The 12,203-nt window shown below is 35.6% G+C and overlaps 1 protein-coding gene across 12 annotated transcripts in view; it reads right to left on the reverse strand.

Moving 5' to 3' along the window:
- LOC110820285 (uncharacterized) overlaps positions 1-9,933 on the reverse strand; it is a 24,986-nt gene extending 15,053 nt beyond the window's left edge. For 5 of the 12 annotated variants that reach the window (XM_088217273.1, XM_088217270.1, XM_088217265.1 and 2 more), the window contains exons 1-4: positions 9,890-9,927; positions 7,453-9,362; positions 7,329-7,361; positions 7,142-7,256 (exon numbers count right to left, since the gene is read on the reverse strand). In XM_088217273.1, coding sequence (XP_088073399.1) covers positions 7,142-7,256; positions 7,329-7,361; positions 7,453-9,362; positions 9,890-9,908 — 2,077 coding nt within the window. In that variant the 5' untranslated portion in view covers positions 9,909-9,927. Of the gene's footprint in view, positions 1-7,084; positions 7,257-7,328; positions 7,362-7,452; positions 9,363-9,889 lie in introns of those variants that run through there. The other 7 variants (XR_015818254.1, XR_015818251.1, XR_015818253.1 and 4 more) reach the window with 4 other exon arrangements.
- Between the last annotated feature and the right edge of the window lie 2,270 nt (positions 9,934-12,203).

The raw sequence follows: 12,203 nt of genomic DNA on the forward strand, positions 1-12,203 counted from the left end.
GATGAAAGTTTTAAGTTGAGTAAGGAGAGGGTGGCTAGTGATGAAAGTTTTAAGTTGAGTAAGGAGAGGGTGGCTAGTAGACATTCTAATTTTATACATAGACATAATTTCTAGTCATTTTTTTTTTCTCGAGCCGTATGAGGAGAAAACCTCTTATACGTTTCTAGGGGGGGGGGGGTATCCATAGTTAGCGCATTCATCATAGTTAGAAGCTCCAGCTCCGTATCAAGTTCACGATCGATATCGTCACTATCATCAATATCGTTACTAGCATCAATATCGTCACTAACATCAATATCGATATCATCAATAAAAAAATCCGAAACTTTTTTGAATAATATTCAAAAAAAGAGTCTTCTAGAAAAATTCATACAATTAGAGGAACTCTTCCTGTTGGATGATGTCGAAGCTGATATGGACGAAGGTACGTATGTAGATTCTGTTATCTCTTAGGAGAGTTTCAACACGAGAGAGGCGGGTGATGTGGATGGGTTCACTCGTCTAGTCAAAGCGCTATCTATCTCTCTGATGAATGTTTCGCATGATGGTGTGAAGAACGTTTTAGGGTTTGAGGATGATGATGTGTTGGATGTAACTCCATCCGATTTGAAATCCCACTATGTTTGGTCGAGGAAGTAGAGGAGAAATTAAAGGAGCAGTATTCTACCTGGGTAAAAAAAAACTTCATGAAGGTGAGTAAATGATTTGGCATTTCTTTTGATGGGTTTGAACACAGGGTGCTTAGTTTGTTGTAGGAAATTGAAAATAGACATATGATAGCAAAGGGGGAGAGAAAAAGTGAAAAGAAGAAGGGAAAGAAAATAGGGGAGGGGGGAAGCAGAGAGTTGAAACGACTGGAGTGGTCACTTAAGGAGGAAGAAAAAAAATGCAGAAGGGGGGAGGGGAGTCAGTCTATTAAGTTTAACCTATGATTGGAAAACCAATATCATGGAATGTGAGGGAGGTAAATGACAGGAAAACGAGAGAAATTATTAAGGGGTGTTAAAGTAGATGGGAGCCGGGGATTGTCTGTTTGCAAGAAACTAAAATGGCTGAGATTAACAGTGGGGTAATCAGTAGTCTGTGGGGTGCCAAGAAGGTGGACTGGAAGTTTTTGCCTGCGGTTGGGGTGGCCGGGGGAATTCTGGTGATGTGGGATAATGAAAAATACAATTGTAAAGGGTACGTGGTGGGCCGAGTTTCTCTGTCGTTGTTATTGAAAAATTGTGGTAGTGGCGAAGAGTGAGTTCTCTTTGGGATTTATTGTAGAGGGAACAGAAAGGAAAAGAGAAGTTATGGGATGAATTATTATGCTGTAAAAGATGGGGGGAGAGATGGGTGGTTGGGGGGACTTCAATATGATTTTGCACATGAGGGAAAGAACGGGGGCAAGTACGAGTCTTAGAGAGATTGAAGAGTTCAGAGATATGATCAAGAAACTTGATTTGGTGGATTTGCCACTTGAAGGTGGGAAGTGGACGCGGTCAAACTCTAGGGAGATACCTTCTCGGTCAAGAATTGACTGTTTTTTAATATCTAACAGTTTATTGTTACAGCTTGCAGGATTAAGGCAGAAGGTTTTGTGCAGGCCTACTTTGGACCACTTCCCAATATGCCTTATCCCTGATGGCATTATTTGGGGACCATGTCCTTTTAGGCTTGAGAATAAATGGTTGAAGGTGGAGGATTTTAGGAGCATGGTTGGTAGGGTGTGGGGGCAAAATAGTGTGAGGGGTACGGGGAGTTTCATCTTTGCTGCAAAAGTAAAAGTTTTGAAGGAGGAAATCAAAAAATGGGCCAGCGAGGAGGAAGGGAAGATAGAAAGGAGAGTTAGTGATAATTTTAAGGAGTTAACGGAGTTAGATAGTAAAGATGCTGTGGAGGGGTTAGACGAAGAGGATCGGGCTACGAGGGAGGCTATTAAGGGTGAAATTGCAACCTTTATGAACATGAAAGAGATTTCATGGAGACAGAAAACTAGAGAGAAGTGGCTGAAGGAAGGAGATAGGAATGCAAAATATTTTCATAGTTTAGCTAACTTCAGAAGAAAAAATAATTATGTGGAGGAACTTATCATGAATGGTGTGTCAATTAAGGGAAGCAAAGCTACGAGGGAGGGAGCTAAATCCTATTTCCAGAAGCTGTTCACTGAGGAGGAGGATGTTAGACCAAGTCTTGAGGGGTTAGACTTTAAGCAGTTAAGGGAAGAGAGTAGAATGGGGTTGGAGGTTCCTTTCACTGAAGGGGAGATCAGGGGTTGTCTTGAGGAGTGTAATGGGGAGAAAGCATCGGGACCTGATGGTTTTAATTTGAAGTTTTATTAAGTGTTTTGGGAGGTGATAAAGAAGGAGGTGGTGACTATTTTTAATGATTTCCACAGAACGGATTCTTTTGTTCATTCAATCAATTCAACATTTTTGGTTATTATCCCTAAGGTGGTTGGTGCTAAAAACATTAAAGATTTCATATCTATTAGTCTTATTGGTAGCATTTATAAGCTCATATCTAAAGTGTTAACAAGAAAGATGTCTAAGGTGCTTGGGGAGGTCATTGGGGAAAATCAGAATGCTTTTGTGGAGGGCAGGCAATTCTTAGATGCTGTGATGATTGCTAATGAGATTGTTGATGAGTTAGTTGGTCAGAAAAAAGAAGGTGTTATTTATAAAATTGATATGGAAGAGGTTAAGACCATGTTAATTGGGGGTTTGTGAATTACATGTTGAGTAGATTGGGGTTTGGGAGCAAATGGAGAAAATGGGTTATGAGTTGAATCCACTTTTGCTGTTTTGGTTAACGGTGGGCCTTCAAAATTCTTTAAGGCATCAAGAGGGCTTCGACAGGGGGACCCTTTATCGCCTTTTACTTTTTATTATAGTTATGGAAGCTTTTAGTAAAATGATGGTTAGGGCGGGGGAGTTGAGAGTATTGAATGGTGTTGAGGTGGGGAGTGGGGTTTCAAGGGTGAAGGTGTCGCACCTATTTTTTGCGAATGATGCACTGATTTTCTGTGAACCGTGTATTCAGGTTTTGCTTCATTTGAGGTGTATTATCCTTTGTTTCCAGATGGTGTCCAGACTCTTACCATGTGGTTTGAACCTTTCCCTCCTACCCCTCTCCTTCTCCCAATCCCCCCATCTCGCCTCAATCACCCTTCTCCACAACCTGTCCTTCTGAGTGATGAATCTCCATAACCACTTCCCATGAAGAGGATTGTTCATATCTATAATGGATCTTAATCCCAAACCCCCTTCCCCCACACTTTTCTTAACCTCCTCCCATCTAACAAGATGATGTTTTCTCTCTCTCCTCATCACCCCATAAAGATCTACACTAGATCTTTTCAAGTTTTATAGCAAAAATTGCCGGAATGGTTAATATAGAGAGGTAATAAATTGGTAGATTAGCAAGGGTACTTTTTGCAATTGCAAGTGATAAGGAGGCAAGGGTGGAGATGGTTTTTGGTGGAGGGGATGTTGATAAAACATGGTGTGTTAAAAGTTTTGAGGAATCTGCATGATTGGGAGATTGCGGAATACAACAACCTTCTGCTCTGTTTAGACAAAATTAAACTGACTGGAAAAAATGATGAGAGAATTTGGAAGCTGGATATTAATAGGGGTTTTTCGGTTTAAGTCATTTTTTTACAGTTTGTGCAAAAGAGTTGGTGATCAGAACGTGACTGCACCTCTCAAGCTAATTTGGAAAGCTAAGGTGCCCCCTAGAGTGGCATTTTTTACTTGGGAGGCGGCGAGAGATAGCATTTTAACTATTGACATGTTAAAAAGGAAATGAAACATTATGGTGAATAGATGGTACTTTTGTAAAGCTGATGAGGAATCTTGTTATCATTTATTGTTGGCTGTCCAGTAATTAACAGCATTTTGGCAATGGTTTTTGGGCTGCTGGGTTTGTTTTGGGTTAGAGCTGGTAATGTAAGTGGGGGAACTTTGGGCTTGGGCAGAATATTGTAAAAAAAAATAGGCATTCCTTATACCACTTACCATTTTTTGGGTTGTGTGGAAGGAAAGAAATGCGAGGGCGTTTGAGGGCATTGAAACTAATATTGTACACATTAGAGATAAATGGTTTCATACTTTTGGGTCTATTTTGTTAGGTCACGATGTGCATGATTGGGAAGACATTAGATTAGATATGGACCACTTGATAGATATGTAACTATTTTGTATACGGGTGGTATCCCCTTGATACTTTTATGAATAAAATTTCTCTCTTTTATTTCAAGAAATAAATAAATAATCTAAGCAAGTCAAAATTGGTGAGGATCTGAGATATAAGTGATGAGAACTACCTTGCCAATATTATAGGACGCAAAGCTGTCAAGTTACTTATTTTATATTTGTGCACCTATTTGGGAGTTAAATACAAAGATTCTAACATTTGGGAACCAGTTATTGACACATTTGAGAGAAGACTTGCAAGATGGAAAACGAAATTTTTATCTAAATGTGAGAGACTCACACTTATCAAGAGCACACTCGCCAACCTTGCCATCTACTATCACTCCACTTTAACTATTCCGGTTAAGGTGGTAAGGAGAATTGAAGTCAATTAATGCTGATTTCTATGGGGTGATGAGGAAGACAAAAGGAGATACTATCTAGTTAAATGGGATGATATCAAGAAATCGATTAATTAGGGTGGTTTAGGTATTAGGTCTTTTGTTGAGATGAATGTTGCTCTTCAAGAGAAATGACTTTGGCGCTATCTAAAGGTGGTAAGGAGAATTGAAGTCAATTAATGCCGATTTCTATGGGGTGATGAAAAAGATAAAAGGAGATACCATCTAGTTAAATGGGATGATATCAAGAAATCGATTAATTAGGGTGGTTTAGGTATTAGGTCTCTTCTTGAGACGAATGTTGCTCTTCAAGGGAAATGACTTTGGTGCTATCTAAAGGAGGAGGGGGGGGAGCTGTGGAAAAAAATCATAGTGGCCAGATGGGGATGACTTTGGTTTATTAATTGCTACTTGTTGAATAAGATATCTTTCTATTTTATTATTTAAATTACTTTATTATTTAATTAGGTAATTTAATGTAATAAGAAATTTGTTAGAATAGAAATTTCTTTATTAATAGAATAGGTATTCTATAAATACCCAAGTGTAACAACTTAAAGAGTAAGAATAAAAATTATATTTTTTCGCCAAATTCAACATGGTATTAGAGCCAAAGTAAGACTATTTTAGAGTTTTTTTCAAAATCCTAAAATAACAAAATAGGTTGAGTACAAAGACTTAAATAAGAAGAGAGGGAGAGCCATCTTCTTTAGCCTCGCGCAGAGCCGCATTCGCCTCAAGTAAGCTCTTCTCCAGTTGCGCATAGAGATGCGTTAACCCCAGGTCTATTCTTCTTCAATTAAGTGCAGAGACGTGCAAAAAAAACCAATAAACCCAGCTTCTTCTTCCGCCGTGCGCAGAGCCACACGAAGAGCTGTGCAAAGTGCCGAGCAACCAGCTTCTTCTTTGCCGCATGCAGAGCCACTCGACAGGAAGCTTTTCTAGGCGCAATCTCTACTTGACACAGGCCTGCTTGAGCAAAGATGGGACTTGAGTTGAGCTGAGTTCAAGCTATTTTTTGAGCTAAGTTCGAGCCTTTTTTAGCCGTGTTCAAGCCTTTTTTAGCCAAGTTCGAGTCTTTTTTGAGTCAAATCTGAGTTGTTTAGAGTCAAACTTAAGCCTTTTTGGGCCGAGCCGAGCGTGCTGCTACCTAACATATCTAATTCTAGTTTGCAACTTAGTTTACAAGTTGGGTATAAAAGATATCCTCGCACTAACTTGGGTGGGTATGAAATAAGATATTTTTCTATTTTATTATTTAAATTATTTTATTATTTAATTAAGTAATTTAATATAATTAAAAGTTTATTAAAATATAAATTTTTCTATTTGCAAAATAAGTATTTTATAAATAATCAGGTATAATAATCTAAAAGGTAAGAATAAAAATTATATTTTTTCTCCAAATTCAACACGACTAATAATATGTTTCACAAGCAAATGATGATGAATTGCTATTGCAATAATCTATTACAAAAATATTTTTATTAAATATGTCATGATAATGTTAAGTTTCTTGTCACAAATTATTTAAAAATGATAAATATTATATTTTGACAGTGTGACGTGATAAAATCAAAATAATATGATATACTAACCTAGGACAAAGCTAATTAGTATCTCTAGTCATAGGAAACAATGTGAATTGGCACTATTTAATTTGCGAAGGCTAGTTTAGTTTATATTATTGATGGTGAGCGTTTGATCTCATTAGACATGTGTAAATGCTCATTAGTAGAAAAAATTCACTGTACTAATTCGATCTCATATGCATGGAGTTTTTACTGCTTGTCATATTAGAAGCTAATTAGAATATTATTGCATGGAGTTATTTATGCATGATGATCGTGTTAAGAGATTTGTTTTCTTATATGCAACATTACTTCTAGTTTAGCACGAGGAGCTTGATCCTAAAACAATGAGGTGCTTTGCGATGCACATATGGCACTGAACTAAATAAATTGTTCATCCATTTCAATTTTGAATTCGAGATAAGCTACTAAAGCCTTAGCTTTGAACTAAATAAATTAGGCTCGAGCGGGAAACTAACAAGCTTATATCACTTTGTTCATGCCTGCCCATTTCCCATTATCTTTGTTAGATCTCGAAATTTTAACTTACGAACTTTTTGCTTTGAGCATACTAATGAACTGATGAATACATCTAGTACTGCCGATCAAATTATTAGAACTCCGATTCATCCGCCCAAGCATAAGAAGAAATGTTAAAGAGGGACAACTGAAAGAGAACAACTTAGTAAATTATTCAGATTAAATGGTTAACCATATAGCTCCCACAACCTTCGATAGTCCAATATTCATTTCTCCAGCTGAAAATCCCCAACTAAAAGTAGTGTATATATGAGAGGATATGAGTAATCATTTATTAAGTGAAGTACATATATATATATATATATATATGCAGTTTTCACTTAATAATATATACCATTTGGGTCATTCTCATCATTGTAAAAACGGGGTTGGGGAGGTTCTGGGGCAATGAAAGTCTCAATGAAATGATAATGTCCTAGAAGAAGCCAGACATGTGTGAGAAGTTCTCCACCTTTAGTCAGTTGCTGCAAGTGCTGGGTTCCTCTGCAATTGATTGCCGCGTATGCTAGTATTTCCGCCCATACTTGGCAAATTGTTTCCCACTTCACCAGCAAAGACTCTGCAAACTGTCAAATACAACCTTAATGCAAGTAAACAGAGATACCACTTAACAGAATGCTAAACATAAAATTAATTACCTCTCCATCCGTCAATTTAGTTGCATTGGTAAACTGCAAAATCCAAGTTTGAGAAGTACTGGTTACTAAAACCACTTTGGCTTAACTTAGAAAAGGCAAAATGAAAAAAGAAGATGGTCATCACCTGTTCATGGGCAACCTCTTCACCTGAATTCCTACTTCTTTCGATATATTTCATACTTGAGCCTCTTAATTGTTGTGTGAGTAGAACGGAATGGTTTAACAGAGATTTTGGTGTGTGAGTAAACCCCAGTTCTTCTGTTAACAACTGTTTGCTGAACTGTCTTCTCTTTCCTCTCTTGGTTGGGTCAATTTCTCCCTTCTGGGCGTTGAAGTACTTTTCAAGAAACTGTGAGGCAATATCACATGTTTCTTGCAAGTTGATGGAAGTAGATGCAGGAAACATTTGTGGCTTCACTCTAAGGAGATACATCATGTATCTTGATATACGCTTGCCAACTTTCCATCTATGAAGAATATCTTCAGGGATGTTATTCGATGCAGGGTTGGTAAAGAAACTGCGATCCAAAGCATAGGAGAATTCTGTAGCAATGTGCCAGCTGATAACACTTTGCTCAAAAAGTAAATCAGTAGTACTCCATCTTACTATTGCATCAGGAAGGAGCTTTTTCAGAGCAAATGATCCTCTACTACTGCTCAGACTAATGGATCTTTTTGTTTGATCATAATACATGTCTCTCAAATGTTGGAAGATCCACTTCTTGAAATCATCAGTAACAGGTTTCTCAATGGTATACTTGGAATTTTCAAGCATATTTTCAACCCTTAAAAGCTTCATGATTCTTTGGAACTTAATTGGTTTTTCTCTTAGGAGAAAACTTAATAGATTGTACTGAGGCATTGCATTTGACCATCTGCATTCAGGAGTTGTGGAAAGTAAAAAGGAGCTTATGACTCTAGCTGATGAACTTCGGCTATGTTTAATCAACCAAGTGATTGCCTGGTCTGAGCAAACTTGCAGCACTGCAGCATATATTTCCAGAAAAATTGCAGCAGCGAGAAGGATATAAGTGATGGAAAGATCAATCTTAGAGTAATTATGGTGACGAAAGACAGAGAACAATACTAAGGAAATGCACATGAGTGAGAAGCTGAGAATACGCAGGAAAATACCCCAGGGAGAACGAAGCAAAATTGCCTTGGTGTAAAGAATATCATACATGAAACCAAGCTCAATTTCAATCACCCTGAATGTATTTTCAAATGGAATGTGCAAAAACAAGCCTCCATTTATAGCCTGATCACACATGCTGTGTACACCCTCTGTAACAAGACGCATGCTTGTCTTAAAAACCTCAAAGGCCAGGAATAATTCATTTTCTTTTGAAATGGTTATTTGTTCAGGTCCTTCCACATCATTGTTAAATCCTAATTTTTCTTTAGCTTTATAAAACCCAGTTGTGAACTTCTCTGTAAATTCTTCATCAAGGTGTCGAGGAGGCACAAATTCCTTGAGTTTCTCATTGCTAGCTTTCCTGAGAACCCAAATCCTCTCACCATACTTGACTGCTGCTGCCAAAATCACAAGTGCGGTGACAAGGGTAAGGTGAGAGCCCGTTGTCCAAACCATGAAGAAGACATAAAGTGCTGTTCCTGTTTGGACAACAAGATCAAGCAAGCGTCTGAGCCACAACTCATTGTCTTCTAAGGAATAAGCAGTGATGGTATCAGGACCACCCAAGTGCAACAAAAGAAAAGGTGCCCAGAATGATGTAACCTCAACTTTGGACTTGACATGGTTGACATCTTTAATCATATCTCCAATGTTTTGTGACACTACTCCAAGAGCAAAAGTGGCAATAGAATCTGCCACTAAATATGTAAACCAAACAACAATCATAATAAAAGATCCCTGTTTGTATTTCCTACGGTTTCCCAGAATGATCAATACTATTTGGAGTGTGAGACTGAGCAGCAGAAGCGCTCGCACCTCCCATACCTCCTGCAACTGCTTTATATTAGGAAGTATTTCCCCTGTTCTCCTCTTATTTAACAGGATGAAACCAGTAACAACTGGACCAAATTCATTTTCATGTCATACCCATGATTGAAAAAACAAAAACTTTATCAGTAACTCGGTACCAAAACTCAGTAATACTACCACTCGGGGAGCTCTCCCACATGAAAGAAAAAAATTTCTCAACAAGTAAGAAAGCTTCCCTACCTACCTGCAATATTAAAGCTTATTGAAAGTTGCTAAAGACCTAGTTACTTATTAATTAAGCATACTTATTAATTAATGAGATTTTCTAAAAAGATTATAAGTTATTTGTTTTGAGATTATATGGGCGAAAGAAAGACATAAGCTTAAAGTGTTTGTAGAAAATTGAACACGTAAAAATATTTTACAGTTATAAATAGAATATGCATATAAAAGCTCTCATTTAACCTTAAATTAGAAGAAACTAAAGAGAGAGAGAGATACAAATTTTAAGTTCAAATCTATTAGAGAAGGTCAATGGTAAATATATTCTTTGAAACATATATAAACTTAGCACATATAGGTGTTAAAATTTTGATATTGATGTAAACAAAAGTACCTATTGCTGTTGGTAGCATCTTACTCTGGCTTCCTTTCAGTGCTACGGAGATTGGGTACTTAAAGTTGAACTGGAGAAGCCATGAATATCTCTACTCCTAATTATGCTACTCAAATTAATAATCTCTTCACTAACACTGTCCTAATTTAATATGTTGAAACTTACTGAAATCATCTGAGTTAGGATCATCATATTAGAGTAGTTTTCTCATAGAACGAAAGAACAATTATAACCCTTTTCGTAAAATATTTTCACATACTTTTTTCATCAATAGTTATCAAAAATAATAATGATTAGAGATTATAAAAAATAATTTTTTCAACTTTTTTTTATATATACAAATCTATCATAAAAAAAAATTATCATAACCAATACTTATCCATCAACAAAATAAATCTAGAAATTCTTAGGTTTTGTTTGGATGATGGTTCAATAATGATAATATAATTTTTTCATGATTTTTTTGTGTTTGTTTGTATTTTCAAACACATGGTATAGGTTTTTGGTGGTTGAGTCTTGGTTATCAAAACTATGATTTTTTTCATTTTTGCAAACCACTATGATGGTTTGATTATTTATTTTTATTATACCTTTAATTTTATGACGGTTTAATTATTTTTTTCATTATACGGTTTAAATTTTTTTCATTTTATCATTCTTCTTCTTTAACATATTTAGGGTTTATTCTTCTTTTTCTTCTAAACCCGACCCAGAGCCGCGCACCGCAAACCATCTTCATCTCTGGCTTCTCTTGTTCAATTTTATTGTATACATATATATATATATTTATATTTTTAATTATATATATTATATATAACATGCATTTATATATTTAATTAAATTCATGTATTTATATTTTTAATTATATATACATGTATATAATTTATTTAATTATATCGATTTTATTGTATCTATATATATTTATATATTTAATTATATATATTTTATTATATATATAAATAAATTTATATATTTATGTATGTGCTTATATATTTAATTATAAATATACATGTATGTAGTATTTTAATTATATATATGTATATAATATATTTAATTGTATATATATATCTTTAGTTATATATATATGTATTATATATATGTATATATTTAACTAAATATATTTACATATCTCTATATTCAATACTAAATATTTTTTTAATTTTTTATTTATTAATATATACGATAAAACATGAGCAAAATAAACAATTTGTTCAATTATATAATTATATCATTGTCAATTTAAAAAAAAATAGTTGTCACTATCAGACATTAATAGACCATCATCTAAACATGGTTAAATATGAACATTAATGAATTTTGCACATACTAAACCGTACTCAACATTAATGAACCATTATACAATTCATCCAATCAGACCCTTGGTGTCTAAGTATGATAAAGAATTCCATTCCTCCCTCTTTCATGTTCAATTTCCCCAGTTTTTCCCAAGCTTAGATTTACTGCTATTTGTTCTTTAGATGGATCTACATATCAGCAACAAGCTTAAACCAGATTCTTGGACTTCTCCCTCTAGAATTCACTGCAATCTGCAAGCAAGCTATTGTTAACTTTTCGCTTCATGTTTTCCACCAATCTCGTTAGCATCTGCTTACAGAACATACATCTGTTAAGAGTATAGTGTCTATAAGTGACACTATCCTACAGACTCTAGCCACACTTTGCCGAAGATCTTCAACAAGCTAAAGCAAGAACATGAGGAATAACAAAGCTTATTTACATCTCAAGTTGTCCTTTAAGCCGGCTGTAACATCCATGCCTTTCAAGGTACAGCGCTCCCTTTACTCCAAGAGAGGACTGAAAGGGTTCCATAATACTATCCAGTCCTTGGAGCTCCCATCTTATCTGCAAAAGGATGGCTTTCATGCTACAAAACTTTCCACAAGTAGCTAATTCGAGACCCTTTCTATAATAGTAGTAAGTTTCTTTCATATTACTTACAATGTCTACCTCAAGAACTTTTGTGATATCCTGAGTTACACCTGGGGAGTAATCTTCCCCTTTTGACTTGTATTTCAACCCTATCTCTACAATTGGCCAACAATTAGGAATAGAAATTACATTGGTAACATCTGAATTCTCCACACTTCCTTCAGAAATTACCGTTTAAAATATCAAAAGGAAGAGAGAGAAAGAAACACATAAAAATAGAATGATGCTCGTGGTATATATGTTAAACGAGAGGATAAGGCACAAACAGAGTATGAGTAAGACACATCATAACTAATTTCTCCAATATGGAAATTTTGTCCGAATGAACTAAGGTTAGGGTTAAATCACCGAATCAATCCTAACC

This window comes from Carica papaya, chromosome 1 (assembly GCF_054855325.1).
Source record: "Carica papaya isolate Zhongbai chromosome 1, ASM5485532v1, whole genome shotgun sequence".
Classification (NCBI taxonomy): Eukaryota; Viridiplantae; Streptophyta; class Magnoliopsida; order Brassicales; family Caricaceae; genus Carica; species Carica papaya.